The sequence below is a fragment of the Xenopus tropicalis genome, chromosome 9 (assembly GCF_000004195.4).
Source record: "Xenopus tropicalis strain Nigerian chromosome 9, UCB_Xtro_10.0, whole genome shotgun sequence".
Classification (NCBI taxonomy): Eukaryota; Metazoa; Chordata; class Amphibia; order Anura; family Pipidae; genus Xenopus; species Xenopus tropicalis.
Window position 1 is genome coordinate 82,320,858 of NC_030685.2, and position 19,509 is coordinate 82,340,366.

At 39.6% G+C, this 19,509-nt stretch overlaps 1 protein-coding gene across 4 annotated transcripts; it reads right to left on the minus strand.

Moving 5' to 3' along the window:
* Positions 1 to 2,063: 2,063 nt before the first annotated feature.
* usp37 (ubiquitin specific peptidase 37) lies at positions 2,064 to 19,460 on the minus strand. Of its 4 annotated transcripts, none has more exons than XM_004917627.4 (24): positions 19,311 to 19,460; positions 16,102 to 16,282; positions 15,158 to 15,323; positions 14,957 to 15,051; positions 14,677 to 14,852; positions 13,888 to 13,965; positions 13,080 to 13,174; positions 12,339 to 12,423; positions 11,552 to 11,713; positions 11,133 to 11,264; positions 10,769 to 10,892; positions 10,122 to 10,324; positions 9,589 to 9,706; positions 9,334 to 9,413; positions 8,709 to 8,873; positions 8,212 to 8,280; positions 7,404 to 7,548; positions 6,876 to 7,119; positions 5,646 to 5,809; positions 5,092 to 5,152; positions 4,880 to 4,995; positions 4,407 to 4,476; positions 4,175 to 4,313; positions 2,064 to 3,385 (listed from the first exon to the last, which is right to left on the minus strand). In XM_004917627.4, exons 2-24 carry the CDS (start codon positions 16,255 to 16,257, stop codon positions 3,298 to 3,300), a joined length of 2,931 nt encoding a protein of 976 aa, XP_004917684.1. In that variant the 5' UTR covers positions 16,258 to 16,282; positions 19,311 to 19,460; the 3' UTR covers positions 2,064 to 3,297. The 4 variants fall into 4 exon arrangements, with proteins under 4 accessions (XP_004917684.1, XP_004917685.1, XP_002933983.2 ...); XM_004917628.4 differs by having other exon boundaries at positions 6,876 to 7,116; positions 19,311 to 19,458; XM_002933937.4 differs by lacking the exon at positions 19,311 to 19,460 and adding an exon at positions 19,076 to 19,195.
* Between the last annotated feature and the right edge of the window lie 49 nt (positions 19,461 to 19,509).

The window sequence follows — 19,509 nt, forward strand, 5'->3', positions numbered from 1 at the left end:
ACTGGTGGCAGCAAGAAACACTGGCTTGAGCAAACTCAATAATAAAATACTCAATATTTAATTACTAAAATAAAAGCTCATAATAATGCATTTCTACAACCATGGACAGTTTCCCTGCATCAATTTACAAAAGCTTGATACCTGAAGCAGCCCCCTGGCTGCCAATAATCCTGTTTATAAAGGGGTTAAAGTGAACACATTAGAAAGGCAATGCTGGGAAGGAAATCTATGGTATCAATTAATAGGAGAGAAAGTCTGTCTGTGCCCAACTGCAAAGTGCAACAGAGAAAGTCTTCCTACCTCCCGGGACATGGTTGGTGGGTGCATTGACTAGGAAGTGAGCCAGGGTTTTCTGTTTATTGTATTGAGCTCTAAGGGCAGTAGAAATCAGGCAGGTAAAGGGACTTCTTACTTCAACAGTCTTTGGTTTTCCCTTTGCAGGTAAGAGAAGCAACTAGGTGGGGTCCAGGATCCCCTTGTCCTGCCTAAACATAGAAAAGGCAGTGGCCCACAGCAGGGAAGTAGTACTAGGGGAGATCAGAATTACTGTTATACAGGCCCAGACCAGCAGTCTTTATATTCTGGCCAATGCCGTGCTGGAATAGGATACTGGGACCAATCTGTATGCACCTTCACATATATTTCTGATTCAGGGTCATACGTTAAACTGGGGGATAAAAATTAAACCAACGGTTAGTTATCATACATTAGGAGTTAAGAAACAGGATGGCTGCAATACCCTACTGTCCCTGTGTCCCACTGATCTCGACTGGAGCGAGTTCTGAACGCTCTGTGCAAATACTCCCTAACCTGAATAGAGATAAATGGACTTACGGTTGTTACAGGAGCTCCTGTTCCTTGGGACACTGTAATTAAGCGCAGTTAAGGCACAGAATAGCCAGGGGGCAGCGTAGAGTTAGCGTCCATTCAGGTACTGCCAGAATCACTAATACTGCATCCACCAAACTCCGCCGGGACCTCTCTGGCCTAATTCAACCATTCCAGCTTATAATACAGATAGAAAAACACATTTATGCACACAGCACAATACAGGGCTTAGGGATGTGCATCTTTCCTTTTAATATTTAAAGCTTTGCATTTAAGACTCGTGGCCAAGTCTAATACTTTTATATACTGAATGATTTAGTGGAAAGGCAACACTGAACACCCTAATTTGCAGGTCCAGGACAGATACTTAAAGGGGTTGTTTCACCTTTGTTAGCTTTTAGTATGATGTAGAGAGTAATATTCTGAGACACTTTGCAATTGGACTTTATTTTTTCATTATTTGTAGTTTTTTGTTATTTTTTACTTTTTGTTCAGCAGCTATCTGGTTGCTAGGAACTAAATTACCTTAGCAACCAGGGAGTGGTTTGAATGAGAGACTGATATATGAACAGGAGAGGGCCTAAGTTGAAAAATAAGGTATAAAAAGAATAAAATTGTGAAAGCTGGAAAAAAATCAGAAGGCGGTGGCAAATAATTAAAAAACTATGGATAATAAATAATGAAGACTATTGGAAAAGTTGCTAGAATTGGCCATTCTATAACATACTAAAAGTAAACTGGAAGGTGAACCTCCCCTTTAAAAGCGTAGTGAGTTCTGTCGCTGGGGCTAAAGGCAAATGGGGCAGTGTCTGGAAGGCCAAGAACACAAGATGGAAACCACATTTGTGTCTGAATCTTACAGATGAGATGATGGGAAAGATATTTATGCTGAAACACCAACTTGTGTTGGGATCCTCAGCAACCAAACTGTTTTTCCTGCTCTTGATGAAAGCCAGCGTCTGGTTGGTTGGTAGGCAGAGCAGCCTACATTAGTGCATTACCCTCAGTCTTGGCTGACCCTGCAATGGTGCCTAATTCCACTGTGCAAATATATCACACTTAAGCCAGTGTATAACCGGGATGGAAAGCCGCAGCTTACTGTGAAGCTAAACCTAACCCAAACCGTTCTATACTCTCCAACGTCAGCCTTTTACTGCATTGGAGGGGGGCCTTTACGCGTTGAGAATATTCAATAAGCCCCATTACCTACTCAATAACAAGCGGAATTACTCCAATACGCTTATTCACACCTACAACAGTGTGTCATTTAAGTATAATCATGGGAATCTCAAAGGAACATGAGTCATAGCAAAACATAGTAAAAGCAACATAACATTAACAGCAATTATTTACAAATAAATGGGGAAAACACGTCTACAAAGAGAAAGGGCTCTAAGATCTGAGGCAACAGTGTGCAAAGAATATTCCTTTGGGAAAATATATACACACAGGGTTGCTTGAGGAATTTCCAATCAGAGACACCTACTCGTGTTTTACGTTACAAATATTCCTGCCCAATGGAGAGTGAATTCATAGAAAATAACTAAGGCAGCCATTACGGACGGGATTCATTTCTCTTTTTACTGTTAATATCTGCTTTTAAATTTGTGCTAAACACAAGTAGAATATGAAAGCCCCAATAAAATTCCCGGATTCTTTAAATAAAATACAACTCTACTTTAAAGGTTTTAAACACGAGACAAACGGTTAAAACAAGAGGAAGCCAATGAGCCTGCGGAGGAGATTGTCTCATTTCATCAGTTAAGGATAGAGAATTCCGTAGAGGCCACCGCAGACACACTCTTGTCATGTTCCCTTCTTATTGCTTTTATTTAGCAAGTGTGGGGAAAACCTTTAAGTTGGCTGTCTGGCAGCGACAGTCCAGTTGGAAATTCATAACAAAAGAATATATCTGTATCATATAAATGCATTTTTCAAAACAGAAAAAAAAAGTTCAACTGCAGCGTTCATAAAATCCATCTGACTGCAACATCGATAATTCATGGAACAGCGTGAGCGCTATCATCGGACTGTGGCACAAACAAGCGCAGTCATTAACAAACATAAACAGCCTCTATTTAATATGGCTGTGGTGCCATAACAGTGTAGTGTCAGAGCAATGCCTTTAGATGGAAGGTACTTGAGGCATTTCGGAGAGTCTTATTGCTGTAAAGACCAATAAGAAAAGCCCAGGTCTAAGTAAATATTCAGTGCTGGAGGTCCTTTCTATAGCCATCCTGACTGCAAACTAAGCACTTTGAAGTCAGTTTTCAAGGTGTGTGCTGTGGTCTCAGTACATCTCATAGTCGCCACAGCGCTGGCAAGTAAAGGGCTTGTAACATTCTCCATTAGGACCTAAATGGTCAAGTGGTTTAAAATGGCCGCAGAAGGTAATGTCCTTTCATAACCAAACGAACCCAGGAGGATCGACAGTTTGTGCAAATGTAGAGATACAGATCTCTGTCATTGTCACAGAGGTGGTCTGATCGGCCGGTTAAGTTCGGTGGAGGCAGGCTGGGATTTCTTTGCTTCTTCTACAAGTTCATCAAATACATCTCTGAAACATATGAGAGGTATATTAGTTAAGAGGTTTAGAACAATGACACGCCTGTGGAAAGTGATCTGCTGCATATACATTTATATGTTGTGGTTACAAAGCAAGGGGTGTACCTGGCCATTCATGGGCCAACAGCAGTCTCTCAGGATCGAGTTGGCAGCTTATAGGCACATTTATTGAATGCCAACAAACCAGCCTGTTAGGCAGGGATGCATCTGACCAACTTTCCCTCCAATTCCTTCTCAGCTACGTGTGCAAAAGAATTCCCTTTGTACGCACATTTTAAATGTGTGTGTGCATTCTTAAGAACAGTGTGCTTAGGTCAGGATTCTCACACAAAATTCTTTGGGTGCACCACAATTTGTTGTGTGCATTTGTGTGAAACACTGCATCTCACCACTGATAAGTTCCTCTACCATCTATTATGATGCAGGTTAGACCATTACAGACCAACAGCAGGGTGACTAATTTGTGAAAAAATCCACTCATAGTATAGCAATGGCACGCTTGTACCAGCAGGGAACAGCGTGTTGCTTTAGGGCAGCGCTGTCTAATGTTTTTCTATAGGTGGGCAATTAGCTGACAGAATATGTCTGTAGGCCTATTTATATCAAAATGTGAATCTTTTAAAAAAAAGTGCTGGAAATCAGTCCCAGGCTGAAGGGTTAATCCTTAATAACCAAACAGCAATTCTTATGCAGCGATACCCCAGACCCTGTTTTGAAGATTCTCTTGTGTTACAGCAATAAAATAAAACCACAAACTTGATGGAAAACTGTAATCACTAACTTGTGCATGTAAAAGAAAATGTAGCCACTTCTGTCTCGGTCACTCTGCACAGTGGTCTCTTGGGTCCTAGATACTTCTAGGTCGTTGTAGGTAAACCAAGCTTGCTTTCGGACATCGTACACATCGCTGATATAATGACCTGTAAAAGCAGCACAAACAGTTTCATATTTTATATGTAAACCATATACTTTATAATGTAGGCTCCATTCATAAGAAGGAAAGCTTATCCTACCTGAAGAAGAGGAGCTTCCAATATGGCTGACCACACTGATGAGTCTATATGAATGTGGAAGGTCTCCTGTCTGTATGAGAGGGGAATTATACACAGCAGTGTTATTACTTAAGAACTTCATTTAGGATTTTCAAAATACAGTTCAGTGGCATAAAAGCTGCAATGCACCCATGTTATTGAAAGTCGATATGCCTGTTTAGTCAGTAAGACTATCAGTAAGACGATTTTAGAAACTATCCAATTTACAGCTTGAAGGGAAAACAATAAAGAACAAAGCCAGACTTATTATACAACGGGAACCTATTCACACTGACTTTCTTTTTGAGAATGCCCCTTTAATGCAGTGTTTAATACTTCATTCCACATGTTTTATAAGGGCAAATACATTTAGCAAGGAATCAAGGCTTGCCATGAATATGTTGGTTATGAAACAAACAAAAATGGCTTGGGTAAAGGTCAAATCAGAGCTGTACCTCCGCATTTTTCTTTAACTCCTCAGTCTCTGCCTCTGAATATTCCATATCAAGAACCTCTTCATTCCCAGAATCTTCATCAGAAACCATTCCATCCATTAAGGTATTGTTGAACTCTGATTCCCAGTGGAAGAAAGAGGAGGTTACAATTATGATTTGATAGTCTATTACCTTTTCCTCTCCCAAGTTAACATGACAAACAATCCCGTTACCTTGCAAGCTCAGCTCTGTAGCCCTCTTGAGGTCATCATCTTCCTTCATTTCTCGAGCTTCCTGTGATGATTTAGAAGAAGACCCCAGCCATTACATATGTGTAATACACTCTTTCCCACTGTAACATAACCACTAGTTTCTATAAACTACCCAAGGGCCTATTTAAAGCTAAAACTGCAAGCAAGGAAAGTGATCTTATTTTTTTTTGGGTGGCAGATTCTCTGTTATGGCAGATGGGCAAAACCAATATTGCCATACTAGGCAAACCCAAAGTGGAGCATTCTGGGGAATCTGATCACTAAGTGCATAGAGGTATGAACAGAATGCACAACCAACAAAGATAAACCCATCAGAACTGAAGGTTAGAACTTAATCCTTTGTCTCCAGAAATCTAAGACACCCTCATTTCTTATACTACCTGTTGCAGCTTATTATAAATGGTCTGGGGTTGGCTTTCTTGTCTTGCATGCAGGATGGACTATTTGCCTATTATTTACACAGAGAAAATCCAGAAGGTTACAGTTTGAAAGAGAACTGAAAATAGAAGTATAACCTGCTCCTGAAGTGACTGTGCCAGTGCCTGTTGCAACTCTTGCTCCTCACGCTCCCTCTCCAGGTCGTACTGAAGCCAGTCCACATCATTCTGGGAAGCTTCTGGGGTCTTGTTTTCTTTATTCTCATCAAAATCCTTTGCCATGTCACTATACTGAAGCACACCTAGATTAAGCAAAAGGCAATTACTGAGAGTAAGGTTCCAATATGTTGCAGAGATTACAGGGGCATTACAAATACAAAATATTCAGATGCACTGTAGAGGAACAAAGATTGAGAGCATACGACAACTATTCATATATATTACTGGAAAGTGTATCTCTTTAAAAGGATGACACAAGCCTATTACTATTGGGAAACAGAAGCACAGTAAAGGGATCTGTTATCCAGAAACCTAATATTAAGAAAGCTCAAAATTACAGCAAGGCCATCTAATAAAGAGTCTATTTTAGGCAAAATTGGTCAAAATAGACTGGTATATGCATTATGGAGTTTATTTAATTATTCTGGACTGGTCAAGTTTTATGAAGGTATAGAACTGTACTATTTCTAGCAACTTTGCAATTAGTCTTTTATATAGTTTTTAAATTATTTGCCTCTTCTAAATCTTTCTTAAAAATGTGGCTCACACACCCAGTTAGCTCCGAGAGGTTTCCATTCCATTATTATTGTTACTTCTTATTTCCTCTTTCTATTCAGTCCCTCTCTTATCCATATCTCAGGCTTTTGTTTAAAGGAGACATATCCTATAAAAATTAAGAATGTACCAGTGGAGTATACTCCTCTAGATATAGAAAGATTGTGCTTTAAAATGTTGTGTTTCGGACCGATTTATTGAGAAATTCCACCAAAACCCCACTAGTCCCGCCCATCTGTTCCACTTCCTGCTGGCTGAATTCTCTGGATGTGCAGGGAGGCGCTCAGCACACTGCACTGTAGGATAGGAACCAATCAGCAGCTAGGCTGACTTGATAGGGAACTGATGCCTGTCTTTGATTATGTGACTGCAGGGCTGTGATTGGCTATCCCCCTCCTACGGTGCTTCTGGCAGGGACCATTAGAACACACCAAACCCTTCATTTGAACACGGAGAACAGATAGGATCTATAGGAAGCTCCAATAAAGGTGTAATTTTTACAGATTGGGCTGCAAATTGTAAAGTGAAACCAGCACCATATATTATTCAGAACTGCCAACAAAATTAGGGTTTTTCCAGTTATCCGATACATACCCATTTCTTTTGCAGTTTTTACTCTTTCCTCTTCCATAGGCTCATGGTTTTCAGCAATTTCCTGTACATCGTCATCTCCTCCGAAGCCTGTGTCTGGGCTACTGGAGAGCTTATCTTCATCATCGTGGCTTTCAGACAAGGACGTTTCCTTCTTGCTCATTTCCAACACCGCTGCCACTAACTCGTCGTCATTCATTTCATCAAAGCATGCATCTCCTGTCTCTAAGCATTTACTGGCCTCCTTCTTAGCCAACAGGGAATTCAAACATTTGGGAATGGAAAAAAAAAAAATTTACATTTACAAATCAGAAAAGCTCTGCTACACCAGTAACAATGACTCTGAACTCAAGACTTTTATAAAATTAGAGATATAATAGAGAGACTGTTTTTCACACAGGAAAGAGCAATATGATTCAACCAGCACAGAAGTGGGAATCTGAGAAGCCAGTTAGTAAAAGGCAGTAGTAGTTTAGGCAGGACTGGATAAAGGCATCGTTTGTGTGTGTGACTTAAAATTGAGGCTCTCACCTTATCTTTGTCTTCACACTGCTGTTCTTTCAACTCCATGTCACAAATCCTTTGACTATGTGAGACGCATCGCTTGATTTGCTCGTCGTCACTTTCGGAATCCAGACATACAGGCAAACTGTTTGCAGCTTTAAACATCTGCTTTCTAAACAGAAATACACATTTAAATAAGCTTTTGCTTAATTCATGTTCACTATTAAAGGTGCCCAATATTTCTGTTGCCTTCAGCAGCCTTTCCCCCTTCTATGTGTCCATGTAACTGGTTTAAAATCAGATATAAAGTTCAATATATTAAATATTATTAGGAAGAAATTTTATTGCATTACAAAGGATCATCGAGACCGACGAACAGACCGTAGACCCTTTTTTTGGACCAAACCCAAAAGGAAAGAATCCCTGTTCTCTATTTAGAATAGGGGGCACAATTAGTGCAGACCAAACTGAGGCCTCAAGGGAAGCCATTCCTTTTTAACCTTAAGGTAACTCAAATGCAATTCTATATAGAGAATTTAACAAAACAATTCTATTCTACCTATTCTATTCTTCAATGAGGCAATGTAATACAAGTCATACAGTTTTGCTTTGGTCTGCTTATCAATCGGATGTTTGCTTCCAAATGGCAAAAAACTGGTAAACGCTACCTCCTAATTAGCTGTCTTGGGTTACCAGGTCTGTGGAAAACTTTACATCTTTATTTTGGTGGCTAAAGTAAATGCTTAAATCTGAGTTCAAGGACACAAAGATTGAAGACAGTCATGATTGCCTTTGGGCTACTAGCCTATACAGAAATATTTGGAGACAAACATACCTAAGAGGTGTTGAAGTGCTCATTGTGCAAGAATTTACCATCTGTGACAATTTTAACGGCCGTGCATTCCTAAGGTTGAAAACAGTAAGGGAAAATTCTGTCAACTACAGAAAAATAAAATGTGAAAAAGAGACCGACATGCCCATGTCCATGGTAACATTTATGTATTTTTCATAAAATGAAAGGCTGATTGTGTCTTTTTTTCTGGTTATAACCTTCTGAGTACTGCAGCTCTCATCAATGCTTAAACACCTCTGCAAATGTAAAAGTTACAAGCAACAACCAGCAGAGTGGGTATCAAAAAATCAGTGGGCAGTTCTCCTGCCACTAGTCTAATCCTGACCAAAATTAGTTCTGCACCTAAGTAATGATGGGTTGTAGCATGTTAAACTTGAGCTTATTGGTCCCAGACAAAAAATGTGTGCTTACTTTTATGTCAACGGCACACTGTATATACCAGTTATATAGTACAGTAGGTTTTTACCAAGCATACTTACAATGCAGTTTGTGCATTCCAGCCAAGGGACAAGGGGGTCCGTGTGCTTTCTGTACAGTGCGACGACAAGGTAAGATAGCGAGGGATGACAACTTGCTGACCCACTTTGTTATTAAGAGATAGAATCACATTGAAACTGTATCGTTTCAGGTGCAGTATAAGAATCCTGGTTAAATATAAACAGACAAATAGAATTGAATTAACCAAAGCAAATGCATTTTCCTAATACCTAGAGCACATGTAAAAGCAAAAAAAGATACCCTCAAGAGATTTTTTTTTTGTATGAAGGAGGTTAAGATGTGCTGGCTTTGAGCAAGTGGAGTAGTTGTCCTGCTGAATACTGCCATCTCTGAAAAAGCCTATAACAAATTTTGGAAGGACAGCTCAGATTTTTGTGACTAGTTCTGATATACTATGAAACTGCCAGCACAAGAATTTCCCTGCACAAAAAATAATTTTACATTCATCCTTTGTTTTAACCATAGTTCCACAGAATACTTTAAACAGAACTGAACAAGAAGAGGCTGATAAGTTGATGCTAGCTTGCAGTCAATCAGTTTATGCCATAGGCACAAATGCTAAACAGTACAAAACATTTCACCATGTTTAGAGAGCACAACACTTGCCTTGGTAGCCTGCTAAATTTGTGCATTACTGTTGCTGACTTCCCACTACATTTCTCACACGCGTATTCAAGGTCTTCTAACTGTATATAAATTAAAAAAATGAATTAGATATTTGGAAAAATCAAAGTGTTGACTGTGACGAAGGCTGTTATCAATACAGTAGCCCAATTAATGCTACTAAATATTCTGTACTAGTATGCATGTATGAAGAGCTTTAAAAAATAAAGCAATGCAAAATAGCTTCAACAAACATACCCTGAAAAAGAGGTCTAAAGAATCTTGGATTGACCGGGAAGGCGATGGTTTCTTTCTTCTCGGAAGGTCAATTGAGAGATCATTAAATTGTTCCCGCTTGTTAACAGTTTCACCGCAACTAAGAAAGCAGCAATACAGATTCCATTAACATTGTATATTTAAAGGGAAAGCAGCATTGAGCAAGAGTGTGACTGCATACCTTTTTTATGCACAAGTTCTGCCTGTTACTCTACAGATTCAGAATAAACCAGTAACCAGTAAAGTGCATTCTTTAAATGAAAAAAATGGACCCAAAACATCCGATATTTCTATATGTACATCTGCAACATGTGCAGTTCTGCCCTCTTTTAGGCCTACATTATAAATACCACTTTACTCCTCTGCTACCTTCTCTGCTTAAATCTTAAATTCCCCCTGAAACCTTCCATCAGGATGAAGTGGAATTATTCAAAAGGTAAAGATTAAACAGGCTTGACCTCTTCCCACCATGTAATAGAATATTTTAGAGGTGAAACAGACATGGTTCGGCTTACATTTTACAGATGATTGAATGCTGCACTTCAAATTCAAAATTGCAGGTAACAGGACAGGTATATATACGAGTGGACAGATCATCGTTTGCTTTTACACCAGGAACATCATCTCCAGAGGACAGTTCGGTCTTCCATGTTTTGTTCAGCTTCCCCATGTCCTCCTTCAACTGATCAAGGCACTGGCTCAGAAATTCATGGGCATCCTAAAGACAATTCATTTAGACACAATGGAAAGCTTATTAAACATTTGAAAGAAAGACATTTTGAAATAAGTTAAATAACAGATATCCAACATGATTTTAATGATCTGCAACTCTGGGAGGACTTGGCTCATTTGAACCCAACACAGCCAAAAACTGGACACATTTATCAAAGGAGTAGAAAGTGCCAGGTTTTACCGCCAAGTACTTATGCTTTAATCAGGGGTCTTTGGACTTTTTTGCTCTGCCCCCTCCAACTTCTCCCCTTAGGCCTCCAAATATATCCAGGGCCCCCTTAACATGTGCTCATACACTCTAGTCTAAGTGTTAACACTTAGCAAATGAGCAACCAGTTCAGACACACAACTGGTTCTCTCCCACAAGCAATCAACTTCTTCTTACAGTTAAAATTTAAGGACATGTCAACCCAAAACATAATATACTTACATTCTGCATATACCCGGAGAACCTCTCTGCTGTTGCAGATATGGCACTCTTTACTTTCTTCAGAAGATCTTTCTTTACCTCAGGGCTGCAGATGTCTTTTTTTGCTAGTAGATGAGCAAAGCGTCTAAAGTAGAAAACATGCCCTTAGAAAAGCAGCGATTTGCAGTCTGAACAGCCTTCGGAACTATACACTGGCATCCCCAACGGAAAATGGGAATTTTAATTCCAGACGCAGATGCACCACAGATCTCTACATAATCTATTTATGTGCTCATACAGGCAACATACTTAGCCCGATAATCGTTCAGTTTTGGGCATAGTGAAATAAATCATGCAGCTTTTGGTACTGGAGAAAGTACTGTACCTGATTAATGCATTTGTTGGAATTTTCCTATAGGGAATTCCCTGCTTCAGCAAATCATGGGCAAACGGTTGCAGGGAAAAGAGGGACTGCAAAATGGCATTCATATAGCAGGTATTTCCCAGATTGGAAAAACTGTGGAGAAAGTGAGATCAATATAGAAAAGTATGAGAATGTGTAAATATGATAACTATATGTCACAGACAATTGTCACACAGAAGCCACTAGACCACTGAACTGCAAACTAATGTAGAAGTTAAGGGCTAATGTTTTTGCACCTACACAGAATGCCCAGGATGAATGAGTTTATTGATATGCTTGTGTTGACATCATTTCTTAAAACAGTTTACACCTGTTCCAAAATCTTGATAAAAGGTGGAAAATAAAGGCACTTGGATTATAACAGAGCAGAAAGAACCTACCCTTGCAACTGCTGTGGCTGAGGATGAGTTGAAAGTACCCTTTGTTTGTTCCAGCCGGGGTAGTCTTGATTGGGTTTCAGTTTTTTGACAGACAGAGGACTGGGCTGTGACGGTAGGACCAAGCTTCTTTTGGCAGGTGGGGGCTGACTGGATGCAGATGACCTGCGTAAAAGATGTCGTAATGAAGGCAGGTTACTCATTTTTTCTGTTTTTGATTTCAAAAGCATGTATTTAGACTTGTGGTGTATAGAGGACTCAGCAATTAATCATGCAGAACCACCATCAGTTACTCAATAGGCTTGGTATGCGGATTTTAGCAATTAAAGCAACTGCAGACCCCTATACTCAAATCTATCTTTCCTCCATTTAAAAAGGGTGCCCCCTAGCACAGTCTCCCAAACAGACCCAATTATTTCTGCTGCTGTTAGTGTACCTAACCACCTTCCATTAGTGGTCATCATACTGTAGAAAAACTGAAAATTCCACCACAGTAGCAGCCTCAAGTGGGCAGAACAGAGGATGCTCTGAGCTAAAGTATGGTTGAGACTGTTGAGCCTACTGTTCTGTCCACTAAAGGATGCCTGTGGTGCCTGCCATAGCACAAACACTGCAGGAGCCCTGTGTATTCATTTTGATTTCAAAAACGAATGGCACCAGTTCACAAACAGCAGGACTGGAGCACTGTGCTTGCAATCGGCCAGTTTTTTTTTTTTACATGGGCATATATAGACCATTTTAGACCACCAATAGAAAGAGGAACACAAAAGTAAATAAACTTAATTCTCACCTGTCTGGGTATGTATTTGATGTGGTAAATTCTTTTGGAGTCAGTCTGCTACTATAAAAAGATGATGACTGCAATGGCATTAATCCTGAAAAAAAGAACATGTTTCTGAGCTAAAGTATGATCTTTAAAACCAGGCACAAGAAAGGTCATGCTGTAAACTAAGCGACACAATGTATTTTATGGACATAACTTTATATTCCCCCAATAACGTTTTCTAGATCTTACACTGGCTATTACCACAATATAATCATTAAAAAATCTTAGAATAAAAATTACTCAGTTATGCACCATAATTGTAGCTTTAGCAGACCCAGTGTAAACATATCCAATTTGTGTACCAAAGTGTTAAACAGACCCACAGGCAGCTCAAGGCTTGATTTTTTTTCCCATTAAAATTTCTCTTTTGATATAATTTCTTTTTGTAATCTCTTGAATAAAGTAGTCCTCAAAATTTTTATATGCCATTTAATGTTAAGTTTGCGTTTGCCATTTTTTTTGAAAATATTTTTTCTGAATTTTGTTGAGCGTGTTTGACAAGAAAGCCACCCAAATACTTCTCAGAACCATAATGATTAATGGCTTTAAAACCTCTTTTTACTTGCCAAGTCATTAGAACCCATTAACAATCATTAACATTATTCAAGTGTTATGTTCCTAGCTAAACACATAACTATACCAGCTAAATATCTTCCAGTTGTCCACAACACTTCTCCTAATGCATAATACATAAAGCTCTCTTACCTTGCCTGTTTTCCTCTGTCTGTTTTAGGCTTAACTGTTTCTCACGGCTGCTATTTAAAAATCTGCGTCCAGTATCCGACAACGCTTTGTTTGTGCTACATAAATGTAGAAAAATAAAACTCATTGTGAGGCTATTGAAGGGCCCACAGACAAGCATGCATATAATGAATGGTGAATAGTGCAAGGCCAACAAGTAATGGTAGGTGAGAACAGAATATTCATGCAAACAAAACCCCTGGATGAAACACATGCTTAGTATGGACTTTGTGTATTGGCAGGCTTGACGATGTAACATTTACACAGCAATGTACTGACATGGTTATAACATTTCCTTACGCTAAAACAGCTGTTTGATGAGTAAAATCTAAGTACAAGATTTCCTATTTTTGTGCCAGGCAGGGAAATGGAAATTGATTTAACAGCGGCCCTGTGTGATACAGTGAATCTATAGTGGATTGCAGTGTCCCTGCATGGCATTTTTTTTTCTGCTAGGTGTATGCTTAAAGCCTGCATTAGACATGCATCACTCTATGGCTGTGGACTGAAACCCTAACCAAGTCTCAATGTGCCAGATAGACACCCAAGTTTTGTATTGTACTGCTGTTTTATGGCTGGCCAGTCATTTTAATTGCTATGGAAACACTATTATTATCTACCTTTTTTTCTCAAACATAAAATTCCTAACTCAGGAAGGAGAATTATTATTAGTAACAAAACACTGACACAGCCATAAAGCCAAGCATAATTAAAGCAGAAACTCCAAGCCACCCTGGACCCACTGGATGAAAATTATGAGCCCAAAACATACGTCGATGAATCATTCTCTTTGGGGTAATCTTCCACTATTTCTGGGCTTGGAGTCTGTATTCGTTTTCTTTTTTCACTCCTGTGAGTGAAAAACACAGTTTTTGGTAAACCCCACACACACCTTATCTTGCCTTTCTGATAAAAGTTAGAGGGGCAACACTCTCCCATCATGCAACACTACTTTAATATTGTTCAAAGTGAATGCCCCCACAGTCTGTATATATTACAGTCAGCATTAGTTCATTTATTTAAAAGATTGAGGACATTCTGAACAAATTCTGCTTAGTTCCAATCCAGTAGTGGTTATAAGGTCAGCCACGACACAAGGGCTACCCATGTCACATGCAAATCATTGCTGATGTAAAAAAAAAAAACAGCCAAAATATAAATGTGTACATGCACAAGTCTCTTGGGAAGTACTGTGCAAGTTCCTCACCGAAGATGCAGGGCTGACCTAATTCCATATGAAGGAAGTGAATAAAACTTCTGCAAGTTTTAAAAGGCAAGCAACTGAGAACGGTTGTCAATGAATTTAAGAGAGTTTCCGACAAACAGTATTTTTTTTACCTTCTATTTCTTAGGCAACAGAGCTAATGCGAGTCACGATTTAAGGGAAGATAAGGATAACACTGAATTAAAAACATGATATATTCTCCTATTAACCATTACAGGCATACTTGTTTTGTCTTTAAATGCAAAATACTTATACGAAACAATTAATATACCGAATGGGAAAAGTCATTTCCCCCCCTTTACAATGCCATTTGGTAGACAATCATTTTCTCAGTACCTGCTTTCCATCATGCTGGTCCTTTGTGGTGGAGATGGGGTAACGTTTATACCACTTCTACCTGAAGACACAGTGTTCCCTGGGGATGATTTTACAGGCGCTCTCCCAGTGTTGCTCAATAGCTTCTTAACAGGAGTCTCATCCTTACCGTCAAAGCTGACCCTCTTTGATGGAGTCTAAAAATCATAAAGAAAAACATATAAAATACACAGTCAGCTCACATACGGAGGGGTATAACTTGACCTTATCTATGCCCACAGGAAAAAATAAATTTGCAAACCTGTGTCTTGTTAAGCAGTGGTCTGTTTGCTTCTATTTGGGTGCTTCTGTTTCCCAAAACGCCACTAAAGCTCCCTGATCCTTGATTAGATTTTACTAACAAAATAAAAAAAAAAAAAGTTAGCTTATCAAACTACAACTTCAAAGGCTGCTTCAATATCTTGGCAATTTAGTTCTTATGGTAATTTGAAAATGTCCTTACCGATAGTTGCTTTATCAAGACTTTCCAAAAAGTGTTTTAAATTCTCTGCGTCTTTCAGCGGAACCTTATCTATGGTAAGGGAACTTGCATCCTTCAGTGTCAGCATAAACCGGCTCTGTGTACCCCCATTGGGTTTCACAACAATAGTTTTGATATTCTGATTTAGCTGCAAAAGAAATTCTCGTTATCAGTGATGCACAAATACGGAACCAAACACAAAAGGATTTTTTGAGAAAAATTTCAAATATGCATTTAGATTTTAAGCTCTACAGGGCAGGGACCTCCATCCTCGGATCTCTGACACTGAACTCTATGAAATCCTTAATGCAACTTTACTTTGTATTTATTCAGAACTTGACACCAAGCAACACAAAGGACTCGGTTGAATCCTAGATTTGGTGATTTACCACATTATAGAACATGTGGGGTTCCCTTATCTACTGGTAAACTACTTTTATATAGAATATCCTGTTTCATAGGCCAGATAAATCAGTTTTAGTGCCATTCATCTGTATATGCCAGTTTGCACTGATAACAAATTTCAGCAATTCTTTAAATGACCTTTACTAAGCTGTAGACAATTGAGTAAGTTTGAAAAAGGCATTTATTTTTGTGGCATTTGAATTATTCAGCTCTTCGTTCAGCAGCTCTCCGGTTCGGAACTTCACCAGCTACCTAGTTGCTACGGTCCAATGCATAACCCTAGTAACAAGGCAGTGGCATATATATAACTGAAAAACTATAAAACATAAAAAATGAAGACCAAATAAAAAGTTGCTAGGGATAGAAGACTGTATAACATAGGTAAACCTTTAATGGTAAACTACCCATTTAATTTTACCAGTCCAGCACTGGCTAAAGTTTCCCTTTACCAAACAGATTAATGATTATACAACTGAACAAATGCAAAAAACGTTTATGTTTTTTTTTTTTTTTTTTTTTACCTGAAACCTTGTTGGCATGCCACCTGCATTATAATTCACAACCAAGCAATATTTGTTATCCTTCTCGATAACTTCACAACAGCCCTCCTTCCATTTTGATGTTCCGACTTTGAGACAGTGGATTCGGATCGGCCCGTGCAGGCTATGCAGAGCCATCTTTCATTTAAACACACTATAAATGCTAATAAGAGGGGGGAAAAAAAGCCTGTTAGAATAAAGAACGCTGATACTGAACTGGGAAAGACATTTTCATTGCCAACTTTAATTACGAGCCATAGAAACTAGCATGCATTATGACAGTTTATTACATGTATTTTTTGCCCCCAGAGTGAGCACATAAGGGCATATAGCAGAAAAAAGGGTCAAGATAGCGATGGCCTGCAACATATAAAAGTCGCGGGGGGTATCTAACAAATTGGCACCCACCCTCACAAGAGGTTATGGTTGCCTTTCATGATTTTTAGCAGAACTAAAAAGCAAATGGCCAATTTGTACAAACACTGCATTTTGGCCCAGAAGGTTCAGAACTAGCTGATATACATTTTAAAAACAATATTGTCTTCCTAAATGGCAATAACTTTACTGTGGCAGGTTTCTTAAAATGATACCGACCTGGTCCTATGGATTTTCTTAGGAACCTGTCAGTTTTACCAGATGAGCTGAGGAAGCAGCATCTTTCAGCTTATAAGGCAGAAAGATATTGGTGCCTTAACTAATATTGACACATTCCTAGGGGTATTTTTTCAATGGGCAGGCATGATAAAAACCAAGCTGTGGTTTTTGAAAGTGTGCTACAATACTGCATCATTTTTATAAATACACTAGCTGTGTGTTAGAATTAGGATACTTGGTCCAACATAGGCAGCAAGCTGCTCCAGTAAATGTTCTCACAGCCACCAATTAGAGCTAAGCTTACACCTTCAAACTTGTAGTAGGCTAATCCTCGCCAAGCGAACGGATCTTAGCGTATGACTACCTTTATTGAGCTTAGCAGATTTATAGTGGTGCAAAGCAGACTAAGGGGCTGATTTACTAACCCACGAATCCGAATTCCGATTGGAAAACGAACATTTTGCGTCTTTTTGTATTTTTTTTTATTTTTTCGTCGCCGTTACGACTTTTTCATAGCCTTTACGACTTGCGCGAATTGTCGCGACTTTTTCGTAGCCGTTACGATTTGGCCCTGGGGCCAAACGATCGGATTACATTTGCGGACATGGGGCAGTCGGTTCGGGGACCGCATCAACGAGCCGATGCGGTCCCCGATCCGACTGGATTTTCTAACTTGGCGATCGATATCTGGCCAATTTCAGGCCAGATATCGGTCGGCCAGGCCGCTCGTTTCTGCCCATACACGGGCCGATTAGCTGTCGAGTCAGTCCAAGGGACCGATATCGGCAGCTTCTATCGGCCCGTGTATGGGGGCCTTAAGGGTGAAGACACACAGAACTACCTAATAACAGCTTCTAAACTCCAGAAAATCCCCTACCATAGACAATACTGAGAATTGCCTCTCCTAAGACACACATAGAGACAGTTATCATTAAATAATCAGCATTGTCTGTTTTAGTAGCCATGACAAGTAGCTCCAACGCAATAAAATCATTTATCAGTAAATAATCAGCATTGTCTACTTTAGTAGCCATCACAAGTAACTGCTACTAGTAGCTCTGTGTGTCTTCACCCTAAAGCCAGCCATACACATTCAGATTTTAGTCTTCTGCCGACGAACGTTAAGATATCAAAAAAAAAGTTTGTATGTTTCATACGATTATATTAATGCGTATATTGCCAGCTTAATGCACATAACAGAACCTAAACTTTAAGCAAAGCCAACTGATCATTCCATGGGAAGGGAGGCCAGACTGCACCTATGTGGTTCCTAAACTGGGAGGGGCACAAACTGAAGGTATCCTCAGGTGCAGTCTCTGAACCATTATGCACAAGCAATTAAAGGGGAAGCATTTGTTCTGATCTTTGGTTCTGACTCCTGAAACAATATCTTCCAAAGCTGCTGAGCAGCTGGCGCTCTTTCAGGAGTCAGAAACAGCAGCGCAGAGAACATAAGCAGCCAATCATCACTTTCAAAAGCAATTAGAGTTACAAAAATTAAAACCACTGAAATAGTGTAGCTAAGGTCTGTGATAATAAATCGGTTTTAGGTGGAGTTCCCATAACACCATGGATAAGGGGTCTTTCCGTAATTTGGATCTCCATAAGTCTACTAAAAAATTAGTAAAACAATTAAATGAACCCAATAGGACTGTTCTGCCCCCAATAAGGGGTAATTATATCTTAGTTGGGATCAATTACAGGTACTGTTTTATTATTACAGAGAAAAGGTAATCATTTAACCATTAAATAAACCCAATAGGGCTGTTCTGCCCCAATAAGGGGTAATTATATCTTAGTTGGGATCAAGTACAGGTACTGTTTTATTATTACAGAGAAAAGGAAATCATTTAACCATGAAATAAACCCAATAGGGCTGTTCTGCCCCCAATAAGGGGTAATTATATCTTAGTTGGGATCAAGTACAGGTACTGTTTTATTATTACAGAGAAAAGGGAATCATTTAACCATGAAATAAACCCAATAGGACTGTTCTGCCCCCAATAAGGGGTAATTATATCTTAGTTGGGATCAAGTACAGGTACTGTTTTATTATTACAGAGAAAAGGGAATCATTTAACCATTAAATAAACCCAATAGGGCTGTTCTGCCCCAATAAGGGGTAATTATATCTTAGTTGGGATCAAGTACAGGTACTGTTTTATTATTACAGAGAAAAAAGGAAATCAATTTTAAAAATGTAAATTATTTGATTAAAATGGAGTATATGGGAGACAGCCTTTCCGCAATTCGGAGCTTTCTGGATAATGGGTCCTATACCTGTACCCATAACACGCTTTCACATGGGAGGCTTCACTGGTAGAACTAAATCGCCCAGATACATCCAATAGTTTTTTTTCACCTTTTTCGGGGTAAGTGGTGGCCCTCCGTTCGCTGCCGGCCTACTTGCTTGGAATGGTACTAGAGCCGGTGGAACAGCAGCGGGAGGGCGGCAGGCTGACTAGAATACAGGGAGAGCGCCGGGTACTTGGTCGGATTGACACACAGAAAGCGATAAAAGACAAGAGAAATAGCCCGCAAACCGCATTCCTGTCACTGTGATTGTATGCTTTTCCCGGCGGCCCCCCGTCCCTCACCTTCTCTGGTTCTCCTTGCTCTCCTTCCAGTTCTCTCAGAGCGCCGACTGTCACGCAAGCACCAATTTGGCGGGAACCTTGGAATCAGCCGAACCTCTCTCTCACTGCGAACAGCGCCACAGCCAGAGGGGACGCGTGACGTCACCTCCAGCGCCGCACTCCGACCACGGCGCCGGGCGATGACGTCTGCAGCAGTCGA

Coding starts and splice junctions, on each gene's coding strand:
- usp37 (XM_004917627.4), bottom strand. CDS start 16,257: ATGGCTCTGCATAGCCTGCACGGGCCGATCCGAATCCACTGTCTCAAA. Junction 11,714..12,338: donor TCAAATACATACCCAGACAG/GTGAGAATTAAG, acceptor TCTTTTACGCAG/GTCATCTGCATCCAGTCAGC. Junction 8,281..8,708: donor TGGAATGCACAAACTGCATT/GTAAGTATGCTT, acceptor TTTCAACCTTAG/GAATGCACGGCCGTTAAAAT.